General features: G+C 34.9%; 4 protein-coding genes across 4 annotated transcripts; 3 read left to right on the forward strand and 1 right to left on the reverse strand.

The window, feature by feature from the left end:
* Positions 1-5,689: 5,689 nt before the first annotated feature.
* LOC148178669 (uncharacterized) lies at positions 5,690-7,471 on the forward strand. The gene is made up of 3 exons (XM_088029813.1): positions 5,690-5,763; positions 5,934-6,031; positions 6,078-7,471. Exons 1-3 carry the CDS (start codon positions 5,740-5,742, stop codon positions 7,333-7,335), a joined length of 1,380 nt encoding a protein of 459 aa, XP_087885939.1. The 5' UTR covers positions 5,690-5,739; the 3' UTR covers positions 7,336-7,471.
* Positions 7,472-8,204: 733 nt separating this feature from the next.
* Positions 8,205-8,588, reverse strand: LOC148178670 (uncharacterized). The gene is made up of 3 exons (XM_088029450.1): positions 8,512-8,588; positions 8,370-8,466; positions 8,205-8,324 (listed from the first exon to the last, which is right to left on the reverse strand). The coding sequence occupies exons 1-3, from the start codon at positions 8,586-8,588 to the stop codon at positions 8,205-8,207; spliced, it is 294 nt and encodes a 97-aa protein (XP_087885576.1).
* Positions 8,589-9,957: 1,369 nt separating this feature from the next.
* LOC148178671 (targeting protein for Xklp2-like) lies at positions 9,958-11,865 on the forward strand. Its single transcript, XM_088029146.1, is given in 4 exon segments — positions 9,958-10,438; positions 10,488-11,178; positions 11,226-11,354; positions 11,405-11,865. Coding segments are annotated over 4 exon segments (1,578 nt in total). The 5' UTR covers positions 9,958-10,091; the 3' UTR covers positions 11,816-11,865.
* A 790-nt stretch (positions 11,866-12,655) lies between these two features.
* On the forward strand, positions 12,656-16,557 carry LOC148178672 (TBC1 domain family member 12-like). The gene is made up of 5 exons (XM_088029144.1): positions 12,656-13,653; positions 13,705-13,845; positions 13,892-14,098; positions 14,147-14,820; positions 15,558-16,557. Exons 1-5 carry the CDS (start codon positions 12,935-12,937, stop codon positions 15,743-15,745), a joined length of 1,929 nt encoding a protein of 642 aa, XP_087885270.1. The 5' UTR covers positions 12,656-12,934; the 3' UTR covers positions 15,746-16,557.
* The last annotated feature ends 8 nt before the right edge of the window (positions 16,558-16,565 follow it).

Below are 16,565 nucleotides of genomic sequence, written 5' to 3' on the forward strand. Positions count from 1 at the left end.
TAATAATCTAGTAAATACGCGTTACAGAATTTACATAACAATGCATCTGCAAATCCATGATCTAGTAAATTCTTCACACTCTATAATCTCGTGTCTGCGGTTTATTAAAGAAAGTGTTTTTGCTGCATTGACCTAGTCCTTGAAAGTAAAAGAGCTTCCTCAACCGTGAAAATATTCCATAAGAAGCATTGAACTTGACTGGAGCAATCTGTTAATAAAATATAATTACGTCAATATCCAAGTCAATTACTTTCACTTATTGATTATCCGCAAATTTTCGGTAACTTTCGAACACATCAAAATTCGTTAAACGTCCAAAGAAATTAGAGGTTCGGCGAATCGAATTTTTACGTGATGGAATCATAAATTGGCGATGATGAGGCTGTTCTTTAGAAAACGAGATAACTTATTAGTGAAAGAACGTTATCTTGAAAAGAATCCCTTGGGTAAAATAAAATGCAGGTGTATTTTGATTTATTGCATTTTTGAAGTGCTTTCAAATAATGAAATCGATATCCGCTGGAGAGAGAAACCGTGGGTGAATCGTGCACTTAATGGTTCTAATAGAAATCATTTAAATAGTAATTGCAATTGCAGGCACGATTCTTTGAGACAGTGGATAGTTAATTGGTAAAGTGAAAAATTCAAATGACTTAACGCTAGACAAAATTGTAAACAAACAACTAATTATATCTGCATTTGTTTTTAATCTTAAATAAATAATATACATACATTCAGGAATTTTTCTGTTTCTTCCTGTTTCCTGAAGTTGGTGATGGCGTACAACAAATTCTCGAACCCGCCGATTAGGGAAATGATTTTGGTAAACGTGACACAGACTTTTTTTGTTGCTAAAAATTAGGTTTCACTTATCTCGAATTCAAACATTTTTCGACTCAAACGATGGAACAAATTGAATTTTTATTTTTTTGACCTCCTCTTGTAAACAACTTGACCTATGTTTCGGTATGATATTTGGCTAGATAATCGATCTCGAGTTATAACTGTAATAAGAAATTAAACGCCTGAAAAAAACTCCTCAAAAATGACAAAAATACCTCCTGAAAACCTATTTTCCTCGACATTTAGCTTATCTGTGGAGCAAACCTAAGTTATTGTTAGTTCTTATTTTACACTGAATTTGAGGCTCTTGAAATAATGGGTGGTCAATAAATAAATGGTAAAATTCCAGGAATATCGGTGTTTCATTTCTTCGAAATGACGACAAATAAGAAAGATGTGATTTTTGCCATCGTTTTTCTCGCATTTTTACTGCTAAGGGGTTTTTGTGGGGCAAACTTAAGTTGAAGAGTTTCAATTAAAATAAGCAAGTTGACTGCCACTTCGTATCCAATTGTCTTATTTTTATTTACTTACTTTAGTCCCCAAAATTTCAAATTTTCATCATTTGTAGTTTTTAAAAAAAGTGTTAAATATACCCATCGTGGACTAGACTGTAAACATTTTCAAAGTAAAATTCAAAAATTTCTATGAACGTAAACAAAGAAAATCCTTTTTTACAAATAAAACAGTATGTACTTAATATTTCATTTATTAAATTTACACCATTTATTAAATAAACCCCTAAAATATGTAATCCCACCAAATTTAAATATAAATACAAAAATAGTAATAATAATTTATACCTTTTCATTAAATTCAGCGGAAAAATTTGCTTCTTAAAATATTCGAGAAAGGTGTTTAATCTGTTTACTTATTTGAGCTTTGGTTTGATATTCCAGAAAAAAAAATAGGAATATTTTTGAACGACGATGGTGATGCTTTCACTTCACAAATACAAAACATAATCACAGTCAATCCATATCAATAAAAAAACATCTGGAAGCTACTCTGTAGACTCATGTAAGTGCCAAAATGATGGGAAGAAGGTGTAAATGTGTTAAGGTGTTAAATCCCCCAGCTGAAAAACCCTTCTAGACTTAAAGACTTAAAGAAGACAGTCACGTCTAGTCAATGACGCATAACATATTAAAAAAATGTTCTAAAAACACAAAAGTAGGGTCACAACAATAATAGTAAGAATGAACGAAAGCCTGTAAACAAATCTCAAAAGTCAAAAAACAAAAAATTGAAAAATTGTCTGGACCTCAGAAAAGAAAACAAAACTAAGATTTCAAACTAATTGGCAGAAGGAAGTCTAAATACAAATCTGGCAAACAAAAAAGAATCAAATCTGGAGCAAAGATAAAAAAATATAATAGGAACGAAGCATGGAAACATATGTCATAGAAAGAGATAGGAATTGAAATACGAGAAAAAAACAGACATGATTTTCCTTTTAATCAATCTTCTTCCACTTTCAAACCTCCAAAAAAATATCGCAATATGCGATACTTTTTCCTAATTTCGTTTAAAATCATAACATGCATGTATTTATTTTTACTATCATTACCCAGAAAACGGGAATTTGAAACTGAAGATTGATCTTAAAGTTAATTTTTAATAATTATGTATCTAGGTTTCAAACAAGTATATGAATTTCAGACTTATGGCGCAATATTAGAAAGTGTAACAATAATTTCTTTTCAACTCGAGTTCAAGTGTATACCACGTCTCCGACGTTTTTGAAATTTTTTCTCTTTCTAAAATTAGCTTTTCCACTTTAAAAACAATGCTAAGTCTGTTCTATAATTGGTATTAATGAAATTAGCATAAACGAGTCAACGTCGCGTATCCTCCCACAAAACTGTTTTCATTCCTCATAAACACACTGGACACACATTTCCCATGTCCAAGTGAAAGTATTTAAATCGCTATCGAATTTTTTGAGCATTTAACAACTTGTACCTGAACTTGGCCAATGACCTCCAATGTATCCACAAAAACCATTTTCCGTGAAAATTGCAAGGAATTCCACGCTCCACTTGCAGCGATTACATTACCTCAGACTAAATTAATGAAGAAAGCCAATGTTTATATTGCATAATAAAAAGTGATTAAAATAAGTCACCGCACAAGAAAGTGCGCGGAAAGTCCAAGGCTTTTAACTCTAGAAAGCCCGGACAATAGTGTGGGGGCTGCATTATGCCAAGACCTCTGCAGAAAAATCCCCAATTGCGCCATTCGGATGCTTGTTCCAGTTCGCCAGATGCACGAGCTTTCCATTAAAATTATGGCAATAACTTGGTAATTTTCCAAAGCACGAAGAAAGTTTCTGGGTTATAAACTGGACCACATCTGTTCAATAGAGAGAAAATACATTAGATTGAGCCACTTGATCCTGTTATGGCGTCGGAACTTGAAGCAAATACGGGAATGTCTTTTTTCTCAGTCGTCACTTTCCCTCTTCTTACAACGCTACTTTCGTCAAATGAAATGGAAAGCACGCTTTCCACGTCTTTTCCGGCAACGAACATTATGAAAAATGACACAAGAATTACACAATAGTGGCGTCATTTTTTTGTTTCGCTTATTTGGGCAGCAATTTGCATGTGACGAAAGTGAGGACGTTTGCACGTCAACAATTCACTTTCTGAACCCATCAGAAAACTCGTGATTGATCAAATTTCAGAAGAAAGTGTTCTATTTATAGTGATTTTATACGGGAAACTGCTTAAATTACGTAATTTTCTTTGGCGATAATGAAAAGCAAACCATTTCACTAAAAGCGTAGACATCTCTTCGTGTCGCAAGAAAGCCGATCCCCACGTTGGATGTGATTTTTGATAAATTGTTGTAATTTGTAATTATCGAAGCACTTTCTTCGGTGTCGCAATCGAGGTATGGAAATTTCGCGTTGCTAATTTCGGTTTTGTTTTATTTGTCTGATTGCGGTTTATCTTACGTGTTTTCTCGCATTTTATGGGAGAAATTAGATATTAAAAAAAGTAGTCGGAGGTTATTGTGGTATGGAGCATATTTTCTGTTTTATGATCGGTGACTAATACGATTGCGAAATATCAAGATTATCAAGATATATTAATATGGAGCACACTTCACGCCGATTGTCTCAAAGAGCAATTAAAGTTAACTGAGTGTTCCGTTGATTTAACACCTGAGACAGTTCTCAGTTTTCACCTGTAATTATTATGTTCCGAAATGAGAACTCGAGATTGGTTGGTGGATATGATGTTTACGAATTTTAGAAATGAGTAGATTAGTAATATTCCAGCAACCATTTTCTGAAATTGAATGTTTGGTGCTTGATTTCTAATTTCGTTGGAGTTATTTATGATCTGTTTTCTACAATTTTAAGCTTTTATCTTTTAGACGTATGTATTCATTTTTATTGAGGTAATAAGACGAGAACGTACATACATAAACCAACAAAATTAGAAGAAAGATTTGAGTAATTCCAAGTGAAGTGACACGTTTAGAAAACTTAAAATATATTAATTTTAAAGTACGAATTGTCCATAATGTATTTTTCCCTTAAAAATTTATTTCATTGACCACCATATCCCAGAAATACAATTTCTACAAAAGTCTTAAAAAAATTCTAGAATTATTTTTTAGTCTATGCATAAAAAATGCGAAATTATAACGCTCGATATATTACAAACTAAAGCATTTCAACCAAAATTATTTACAATGAATTATTATAGTATTATGTTCTCAAAAAAACAAATGTTTCGTTAAAATTAAACAAAAGTTTTATCTCACAATTTTTAAAGTTTTCAAAAATGTGCATTTTAAACTAGAAGTACTAGCCACTTGTAAGTATATCTCAATTTGAAAGGTAAAATAAATCTAAAAGCCCCCAAATATAACCGAGTCATCAAAAACAAAAATTTCACACATAAATCAATTATGGTAGGAAAAGAAAAATCGGAACCGCTAATTTTCTCCAGCAGGTACATTATTTTTAATATTGATAGAAATCAAATTAATTTAGACTAATGTAGAGAGTTTACTGTTCTAAATTTTTATTTCAAAATCTAAATTTTACTAAAAATATTAAGAAACTAAAATTTTTTTATCAACTGTTTGACCCATATGCGGAAAGAATACCTAACTAAAAATAAGATGTTAGCATTTCTTTAAACATTGTTGTCGAGTTGACTATTACTCTTTTACTAACGTTTATTAAACTGAGTTCACTCACATCAACTGTTAAAGGTAATTTTACCATTGCAATATAAATTATTTAATGACCACGATTAAACTTACCAAGTACTTTCTTCTTTATCAGTAACTTGTGGCATAATAACACACTCCCACGTAATCCATGAAGTAAAAAACAATGTGTTCCAATTTCTTTTCTGTGTTTTTGATATGTAGAAGCTCTGAATTTCCTGCGGAAAACCGGCAACTTTAGTTTCACTAACTAAAGAATATCCGATGTGTAGCTTTTCATTTTACATTGAAACCCTTCAAGGCTTTCTCTTCCGTATGCTTTTACGCGAAGACGAAATTCCAATAACTTAAAAATTTCCCACAGTAGCTATGACTATGAGATTGCTTCAGATAACTGTCAGATTAAGATTTCGATGGATAAAAGTGCAGTGACCGACGTCTTATCCTGGGTGAAAGTATCTCTGTTTTGCTTTCCTCGTTGGCTTAGTGCCCTTCAAAGTTAAAAGTCTTGAAGATGGATTCTGTAGTGTCGAAACAGATTCACTTTCTTTCCAACCTTGTGCCTTGGCCTTGCCTAACATCAAAGGGGAAAGTGATACCCCACCTGCGACAGAATCTATAAAACAAACTCGAGTTTAACATCGGTAATGAGTTAAAAGTTTTTCTTCAGCGAAGAACGAGTCGCTCCGTGGCTCCCACACCATGAGGGTCCACCGGAATCTAGTGGTTAGTGAAACTGTGTGTGCTGTTGTGTGCGTTCTAGGTCATAACACCTAAACAATTGATTTTTTGAGTTTGTAGAAATTTTCGAAATTTGTTGATTCAGAGATTAGAGCGTTCTGATTTTTGCGTGAAAGTTATCTACTGACGGTATTCTCATCATATTTTCGTTTCAGATTGCCCTTTGGGTAATTCTGCACGTTTCCTGGACGGCCAGCAAACCGGTCGAGTCCAACAAAAAGCCAGAAGATCAAGAAGCAGTCGAGAGTCAAGGGTAAGATTACCCAGAGCACTTTTTTACTCTAATTTCTATGTTGTAGGCTACAAAAACGGGTTGATTACGGTCAATTCCAGCCCCAGCACCATGTAGAACACGTCTATGAAAATGGATTTGATGACCACGGTGGCCATCATGATGAGCATCACGACATTCACCACGATGCTCATCATGAAGAGCACCACGACGTCCACCATGAAGATCATCATGATCATCACGATCACCACGACCACCACGACCATCACGATCCAGGCTTTTGGAAGAAAAAAGTCATTTGGAAGAAAGGATGGAAAAAAATTTGGAAACCCGGTAAAAAACAGATTTGGAATCCATCTTGGAAGAAAGTCTGGAAACCCATTTGGGTCCCCACTAAAAAACCAGCATGGAAAGAAATTCAAGTCCCTGATTGGAAAAAAATCTGGAAGCCAGTGTGGAAAGAAATAAAAGTCCCAGCCTGGAAGGAGATCCAAGTCCCCGATTGGAAAAAAATCTGGAAGCCCGTTTGGAAACCCATAAAAGTGCCGGCTTGGAAGGAAATCCAGGTCCCCGATTGGAAGAAAGTTTGGAAACCGGTCTGGAAAGAAATACAAGTCCCAGCATGGAAAGAAATCCAAGTCCCCGCATGGAAAAAACTCTGGAAACCTGTCTGGGTTAAAGAAGGCATCCATGGCCACCATTACCTAGGAAAAGACCACGAAGGCAGTGAGTACACCGCCCATGACATCTGGAAGAAAAAACTGATCTGGCAACCCGTCTGGAAGAAGTATTGGAAACCCGCCAAAAAGCAAATCTGGGTCCCAGACAAAAAAATAGAATGGAAGGAAGCCTGGAAACAAATTTGGAGAACCGAGAAGAAACAAATCTGGGTCGAAGACAAAAAACTAGTCTGGAAAGAGGCCTGGAAGCAAATCTGGCGACCTGAAAAGAAACAAATCTGGGTTTCCGACAAAAAGCTCGAGTGGAAAGAAGCGTGGAAACAAATCTGGCGAACAGAAAAGAAGCAAATCTGGGTCGAAGATAAAAAATTAGAGTGGAAAGAAGCTTGGAAAAAGATTTGGGTCCCAGCATGGAAACAGATCTGGGTTCCCGGCTGGAAACTAATATGGCGTCCTGTCATTATCCAGGAATGGTTCCCAACGCCCGATCATCACGACCATCATCATCACAAAGAATGGGACAGAAGTGATGGTAAAACAAGTGAGAATAATGTGGCGTCTTTTGTCACAGTTCCCAGTAATCAGGTGCCACAAGCCCAAAATAGTCAAAACCAGGACAAATCCTGGGCGTTTCCTTCTTCCTAACAGTACCTAAAGCCGTACCTTTGTATATATCTAGTTTTAGTTGCATGTTCACTCTCGACTGACTTATTTTATTTTTATTTAACGTATTTTTTAGGTATTGTTGTTGTTTTTTTTTAATAAAACGTCGAATATTTTGTACACTTCTCTCTGTTCCGACTAGTGAAAGTTAATCGGTAGTACTGCACTAATCAATTAAAGAACTTTGGGTTATCGTCACATTATGAATTTACTTTCACTTGTGTATTCCATCAGGGAAAAAACCAATTAGATGAAAGAATCATTTGCATTTAAATTATCTTTTTCGTTTTTACAACGACGTTTCAAGCTAATTAATGTAGTTAAAAAAATCTAGTTTTTGCAAACACACCTACGAAATTAATGATCTCATTGTGCCGTCACTGGAAGAAAGTAATCGTGAATTTTTAGAAATAACTTTCAAGCATTTTTGCGATGTTAGGAGATTCTATAGTGCACTTTTCACCATGGTGGCTCATTAATTATTATTCATTTATGATGAGCACTCGTCGTAAAGCGTTAACTCGGTCATTTTCTCTATTTTTGTTTGCATTATTCTGTAAATCACCTCAACAACTTTTATTAGTAGGTCGCTTTTAATTACTTTTATTATTAATATGAAAATTCGTATAAATCCTAAATTAATACAAAAGAACCATTATAGTGTATTTGATCTTACATATTTATTTGAATATCATATGTAATACTAATCATCTGCGTCTGAAAATAAGACCCAAAAACTAAAAATTTGAAAATAAACCGTAATCTTTTCATAATTTATTTATCTTTAATAGTATAGAGCAAGGCATATAAGGTACAATTATAAATAGAAATTTCTTTAAGAATGGCACTATTTATTTGTGAGGTGGCACCCAAGTGGACGGCGGCTCCCATGTTGGCGGCGTTCTTGGAAATGGAATCCACTCTTTGACTTGGACAGGTCCCCAAACTTTTTTCAACACCGGAATCCAAATCTACAACTAAAGTTAACACTAACCGAACTAAGAAAAAAATTATACTTTTCTTGTCTCCCAGTGCCGGACCCAGTGAGCCTTCCATTGCAGTTTTGTCTGCCATAGTCCCCCAGGTCCCGCCTCCTCCTTCACTGTAACGACACTAATCTTCTTCTTGATTTTTTGTCCTCAAAGCATAATCTCTTACCTTTCGTCTTTATGTAGAATGCCGCAAAATGCTTCACCAATTATCACAGTTAACAACACAAAGTGGTAAATTTTCATGTTTCTGCAAAAGCCATCTATGGCTTTATCTGCAGGAAAGCTCGTGTGGAAATAATGTGGGCGTTGAAAACGCTCTTGTATTTATATTGTCGGTACATTTATTGAATTTTGATTGCCGAAAGTGTTACGGATTGTATGAATTGGGTTATTGGTGTGGAAAATCTCATCAAAATTGTCGACATCGACACGTCGGGATTATTGATGATGCTTAGATACTTTCGGTGACATTTAATGAGGAACGTCTGGAATAACAAGAGGTACGAAAGAGGACGAGCGATTTTCATTTCGGTGTTGAAACAATGTGCGAATTTAATGTGAATAGCGTGGAAAGGTAGAGAAACTTACCTGCTATTTATGTTATGGCAAGATTAAGTTATCTATATCGAAACAAAGTAATGAAGATGAAATTTAAAACAAAAAATATTTTTTTTTATACCGTACAGTGTCTTCTAGTTAATACGCCAAGTTATATGCATGGTAAATAAACCAAAAATATCCACATACAAAACCATTTATATTGTCATTTTAGGTAAAGGTAACTTAACGATTAGACGGGCGCATCTAAAATATAGTGGCCTGCCATTCCAAAACGTTGTATAAGTGCTATTTTAATATTTTTACAGGAAACGAAAAAAACTGTTTTATTCTTAAAGTAGCCAATACCATAAACTGAATTAAATTTATGTGTAGGTATGTAATCTTTTTTGAAACCATTTCCGCAAAAAAAGTCGAAAAAAGTTTATCATCAATGATTAAAAAAATGTTAAAAGTGGGCAAATTTTCAAAACGTTGTAAGTCCATCTACCTACTAATGCGAGTCAAAACATTTTAAGTCCAGCTAAGATGGACATTTTTTAAAAATCGTCTTTCCAAAAGACGATTTATATTGTGTCCCGCTAATTATAATTTTTTTTCGTCGGAAATCCAACACCTCATGCACTTAATCCAAAGTTAGTTTAGATAGGTAGATGCAAATGAAAATAAAAGTAGTATTTACATAATTATTTTATTTAGTCTGTTTGTTATGTTTTAGTAATGATTAAAAAAGAATTAAAATGGTGAAAAAACGGATCTACAGGATGAGTAGTAAGCACCGATAATAATCGATAATATCTAATTTGACCTTTTTTCCAGTTAAAAAAATACTTCTACATTTTTTAAATAAATGTTAGTAACTTTACGCTCATTGTGTTGACAGAACTAGTTGTCACTTCAACGACAGAAAAGAAACACCATGCAACAGAAATTAAATAAGACTTTACAAAAGCAACTAGAGCGCAACAAATGGAAAAAGTGGCTTTTTCATTTTTATCACTTATTTTTGAATGACCTTTTCCTATTTTCTAGACGAACAAAGAAGCAAAAGCAATCAAGTAACAATGACAACCAATCAAACAACTTCTTTCGACGCAAGCGCACATCACTTTTAATAATCAAATTTTCAAACGTGCAACGGTCGTCAGGTCAGAGAAGTTGCTCTTCCCAGAAATTGATGAGATCAAAATGAGTGAAAGTTTTGCTTTTAATGCAAGACAATACTTTGATTTTACTGAAGCTAATTCCGATCAACCAGATGACACTTACTTTGGTAAGTCCAAGTTTTATTCAAGGTAACAAAAAATGGGGACAAAAACATTTCCAGATCTGGTTGTAACTGAAAATACTGAGACTAAGGTCAACGACAATGTCACGGAAAGGGAGAATTCGGATCCCGAGAGCGATGCCTTTTTTTCACCGATGATCACGGAAGTCTCAGGGGCCACCATGCAATTGAAAAAGAACCTGCGCCGTTCATCGAGCGTAGGACACCTTCCTACAAGCCCCAGCACCCATAATGAGTCGTTACCAAAGTAAGTGTAATATTTGATTTTAATTCTACTACTCTGATGAACTTATTAGTGAGGTTGCTGTTGGTGTAATAAAGAAGGCACCATCTCAAGAATGTATAAATCGCTTGGCACAACCTAAACGTTGGACTTCACATGAAAATCTGACGCTTGCAGAAGCGGTGGTTAAGTTTCAAGCAAGAACTCCCAAACGCTTCCGCTCCAAAGCAACCCCGCCAAGAAAAGGTTCTGTTGTTCCATGGAATATCACAAAAGGTCATACTCCACAATTTAAGACCAAAGCGAGAATTCGTCCTGTCACCGCTTTGTCCAAAGAAGAACGTGAAAGGCAAGAACTAGATGAAGCAAAGAAGTTCAAGATAAAGGCACAACCTGTCAATAAAAATGTCTTTAGGGGACCACTGAAGCCAACTGTTGCAGTAAAGCCTACCACTGTTGTGGAACCCTTCAACTTGAAACCAGTCTTAAGAAAAACAGAAGTCCCACAGCAAGAAAAGGTCGTGTTTAAGGCTCAGCCTGTACCAAAATCACTAAACAAGCCTTTTAAACCCCTACCTGGTACTTATGTTCCAACAAGGAAGCAGAGCACTGATTTGTCAAAGAAACCAACTAACATTGCTTCTCTAGAGACAGCAATGAAAACTATGCAACCTTTTAAACCCAGACCGACGGAAATCCAACCATTTAGTTTTGAAACTCGCGACAAACAACTATTGAAGAAGAAGGAAGAATTCATTAATAAAGTAAATTCTGCTTTTAGTTGGTCATGAATATAACTCTTTTTTTTTAGGTTTTTGAAGAAGAGAAAAGAGCACGTGAATTCCATGCCCGTCCTCTTCCAAAAACCATTTTGCGCCAAAAAAATACGAGTGAAGAACAAATTAATGAAGTTGGGACTTCAAGGCCTAGTGTAAACCGCGTAAGTGTTCGCTACAGCTGCAGTTCTATTGTTATATTTTTTAAATTTAGGGACAAAGTAATGAGGAAATGTCGAGCACTCGCTTCAAAGCTAAACCAGCGGTGGTCTTATACAAGAAGCCTTTTGAGCCTAGAAAGGATCAACATCATCACCTGAAAATCGAAGCTTTTCAGTTTACAACAGATGATAGACTTCAAGCCAGACACAAATTTGTGGAAAAGCTGAAAGAAAAAGAAGCGGCTCAAGAGGCGGCTAAAAGAGCTAGGGATGAAGAAGCGAGACGATTGGAGGAGGAGGAAGTGGCTTTACTGAGGAAACAAATGGAGTATAAAGCTCAGCCTATTAAAAAGTACAAGGAGGTCAACATTGAGCATGAGCTTAAATTTACTAATCCTGTTAGCCCAAAATTTCACACTGACAGAATCAGGAACAAAGAAAACAAAGAAAATGAAGCCCAGTGATGTTTTTTAGTTTTAAAATTGTATTTAAAGTAAACTGCTTTTGAATGTGATTTGGGTTTTTTTTTTTGTTTGTGGACTGGTAATTATTTGTTTATAATTCCAATTTTACTTTATTGTTATAAATTGTGTTTAAACTCGACTAGAAGTACGAAAAACAGGTGTGCTGTCACAGAAAGCGCTAACTTTTAAACGACTCTTCTACTGCAAAGTTCCATGAATAAAGTCGACCTTATTGTATCTGCTCTTAAGGGTTAGAATTAGAAGGTATCACTTTAAAGCGCCACTGTTCCTCACATATAAACATTTAAGGAATGAAAATGCCTGTCCCAGATTCTGGAACCTTTTTACTGTGCTCTAATTGTGAAAGAAAAGAACAATTTTTAGAGTCTAGATTCCAATTTCCGAAATAAGATCGTTTTCATTCAAGGTCCTATGGCGACCAATGAGAGACAGCGGAGAAATTAAAGTAGCCAATAGCGTAACAAAGTTAGATATACCACACAGAATGGAGCAAGAATATTGTTGGTTGTCTATTTAGAAACAAAATCCCATTGTTTATTTTTGTTTAAAATTCCTCAAAATACCTAATGGCCGCATAAAGGACTCCAGCAGCAACCACTAAAATAATGCAGACGCCCGACAAAAGCTCAAAAGCTCCATTCAAATCCACCATTTGACATTTGACAGATGCAGAGTTAAGAAGTAAACGAAGCACGCAGACTCATTGCACCGAATTTTTTAAATCACTGTCTTTTGGAATATTTTTCATTATATTTTAAGGTTATATGCTTTTTAGAAAGACATTGTAATAAAGGTTTAACATCCGTAAGTCCAAGTTTCTTAAATATTTCAAATAAAAGCACAATTTGCTAGCAAAAAGATGCTGTAATATTAGTTCCAACTCTCTGATTACAGTTTTCAATTTTTTTAATTTTGGCCACCTACCGGAAAAAATGCGCAACACTGCAAGACAGTGACCTCGGTCTGTCATCCGCTCGTAGAAAGTCGGCCGCGGAACCAACTGTCAATGTACCAAAATATTCCTAATTTTAGTTTTTTATTTATTTCTTCAAAACAATGTTGGGTTCGTCATTGTCCCTTTCATATGTAGGTTAAGAAATGCTAAAAATTGGTTGCAACAACACAAATAAGAAATTGCCATCATGTAGTGAACCACAGGAAGAAACAGATTTGATAATTGATAGTAAGAAAAACTCCATATCGACACAATGTGAAGATCCTGGAGCGATGGGTCATAAAGGACACCATCAGAAGATTCTACTCAAGAATAATGTCACTCAAAGTCTGCCCAACTGTGTGGTAGAAAAGAACAAAGTTGAAGATGTAGATACTGTTGACTGCTGTGATATAAACGTGTTAGTCGAGAACAACTCTGTACAATCGCCGTGGTTCAAAACGTGGCCAGAAAGATGTGACAAATTTAAAAGCAATGAGGGCACTCTCAATTCTCTAAATACTCAAGATAAAATAAATTGTGATATTGTAGAAAATGGTACAGTTAGAAACAAAGTAACTTTAAGTGAAGCTTTGCAAAACATATCATTAGCTTATAGTCCAGTAACAAAGCAATTACATTTAGTTGAAAAGCCTGGAAATGCAGAGGATATTGTAGGGAATGTAAGTCAAAAGATATGTGAAGAAGGTAACTGTGAGAAGAAGGGTCATAAGAGAAACCCTACTGGATCTTTTTCAAGTACAATATCTAGTTTAAGTGAACCATCATCTTCAAGAAGCTTATTAGATGGTGATGAGAAATCTTTAATTGGTTTTGACCACTCCCAGGAAAGGAAAAAGAGTCTCACAAGTTTTTTTAGCAGGTACTAACTGAAATTTAACTGTGTGTAAATTCCTTCTCACTGTTCTTTCAGAAACGTCTTCTCTTCCTTGAGATCCACCTCAAATGTCTCAAGTTCAAAAGTCTGGAAACTTTTTAGTAAAACTGCCAAGGATACTTGTTCTAATTCACCACACCACGTCGCCAGTTCTTCTGCACTTATACAGCATCCAAGGTATAAGTCTACTTTTTATTATAATGTCTAAATGAACAAATGCTAGACCATCCAACTTGCCTGCAAAAGACCAAGAAGAAGAGCAGAGACATCGAGACGAATACAAAGCGATGATTGCGGCGGCAAAAAGGAAGGAAGCTCAAAACACAGTGGCCCGTCAGAAATTACAAAAACTTCAGCTGCAACAAGAGGAACATCAAGCCACTGCCACAAAGCATTTCGTCAAACATGTTCTGCCAAACTGGGATCAAATGTATGTGCAGGCTAGCTTTGCTTTATATCATACATAAAATTGTTTTAGGCGTAACACTAAACAAACTCGGGATCTCTGGTGGCAGGGTCTCCCGTCCAGCGTCCGTGGCAAAGTTTGGCGCTTGGCCATCGGCAACGACCTCAATCTCACACCCCAACTGTACGAAATTTGTCTTTCTCGCGCACAGAACCGCCTCAACAGTCCTTTACCGTCTTCTTCCGACCTCGACCAAGACCAAGAAAGTAGCATGGACGTCATTCAACTGGACATATCTAGGACTTTCCCTCATCTGTGTATTTTTCAAGAAGGAGGACCATACTCTGACATGTTACATTCTCTACTAGCAGCCTATGTTTGTTATCGACCGGACGTTGGCTACGTCCAAGGCATGTCGTACATCGCCGCTATCTTAATTTTGAACATGGAGGCTTTCGAAGCTTTTATCTGTTTTGCTAATTTGCTGAACCAACCACTACATTTATCGGCGTTTACTTTAAACCAATCGCAAATGGATGCTTACTACAGCGCTTATAATGAAGTTTTTTGTTATAATTTACCAAAATTGTACCATCATTTTGAAGAGGCGAATTTAACGCCGGATTTGTATTTGTTGGATTGGATTTATACGATTTTTGCGAAAGCGATGCCGTTAGATGTTGCGTGCAGGGTGTGGGACATTTTCCTGAGAGATGGATTTGAATTTATCTTCAGGACTGCCTTAGGTGAGTTACAGATATAGCAGAAAGAACCATAGATAACATTTTTCTATTGAGATGAACTTAATGAATCAATTTTTTTTGGCTAATGTTATAACTATAAAAGCACTAAAAAATTGAATGTGACGCTTACTATGTATGACGTAATCACATAAAGTACATTACATTGGAATGAATGATATAATACGAGCAACCGATTTGAAGACTCGACATAAATAATGAGCTGAGCGCCATTTGAAAAATCACACTCACGCATAAGTTTATTAATAATTTTCTTTTATACTAGGCATTGTCATATTAACCTGAGGGCAAAAATTATATTATTAGACTTTGGGTCATAGGCTTGCAATAAAATTTTTGGCGTCAGGGTTATAGGACAATGCCTAGTTTAAACGAAAATGTTAAATTTAAAAATTTGAAATGGCACTTTGCCATTTATTTATGCCAAGTCTTTATTTATTTAATATTATTATTATAAATTATCAACTCGCTCGTAGATGATTATTATTTTTAAAAATAGCAATCTCTGAACGTTTAAATCGACGCACTGAAGTTTTAGTTTTTTATCACAAATATGGATTATCTGCTGCCACTAAATCTAACCAAATAAAACATAAGTTTATCTAATGGCAGATTTAACAGATTAATTACTTAATTCTCCTTTTTTCTTGCATTAGGGAGATTGTCATTTTTACGTCTACACCCTCGAATAAGTACAAATTTTAGATGTATATTTTTTGCAGGTATTCTTCATTTAAACCAAGATACTCTAATCAACATGGATTTTTTGCACGGAGCACAGTTCCTTACACGTTTACCTGACGACTTATCGTCAGATCAGTTATTTAAAAGCATACAATTTATAACGACGAACATAGGAAAACAGACTTTTAGCCAAATTGTTGATAAATATAGCCTATCCGGCAGGTAATATAAAATTTCATAAATATGCTGAATGTTAGCTGTCTCGGGAGAACGCTAACAATGTAGGAAATTTTGATAGATCTTTCATTTACATTCTCAAGTGTCCTCTGTGGTCCAATAATTACGTCAAATTCGTTTCCGTCCACATGCCAGTGTATTTTTTGCAGAATCTCGATTAGTAATCTCAAGGATTAAGTTTTAAAAACGAATTAGATGCAACGCAATTTTATTGTTTCTCTAAATTAACATAGCAGAATTCTCGATTTGATATTGTTGTTGAAGTAACAAAGAGGCTGTGTAAAACCATAAAACTTTTGTCTTTTAATTTTGTACATAGACCTGATGGTAAACGTATCCAGTGTTTTGTTCTAAGTTTTGTAAATAATTGGTATTTTTTTATGTCTTAAATTGCTTGCTAGTTGTATAAATCTGTTTTAACTATATTTAAATGTGATTTTTTTTGCCTCTCTTTTGCTGTGTTGTAATATTTCATTTGCTCATTGTGTGCATGACAACAAATACGTCTAAAAATACAATTTTTGTATAATTAGTGATATTGTATAATAGATATTTATGGATGACGTGCTTGAAAAAATTATGAAACGTTGTAATTTATTGCTTGTAGATAAGAGCAAGCATATTATTTATGGACTGCTTATATTCATTTTTAATTAATTTTTTATTGATATACAAGTTACGACAAAATTATAAGAAACAAGCGTTGAGCTTACGTGTTATAAATTGTCAAATATATATTGTAAAAAGATGTCAAATGTAGTGTACGTTTTTTAAAATAAAATTCTAGGACTGAGTTTTTAAGATCGGGT

This window comes from Gnatocerus cornutus, chromosome 2 (assembly GCF_029298725.1).
Source record: "Gnatocerus cornutus isolate USDA-ARS CGAHR chromosome 2, icGnaCorn1.1, whole genome shotgun sequence".
Lineage (NCBI taxonomy): Eukaryota > Metazoa > Arthropoda > Insecta > Coleoptera > Tenebrionidae > Gnatocerus > Gnatocerus cornutus.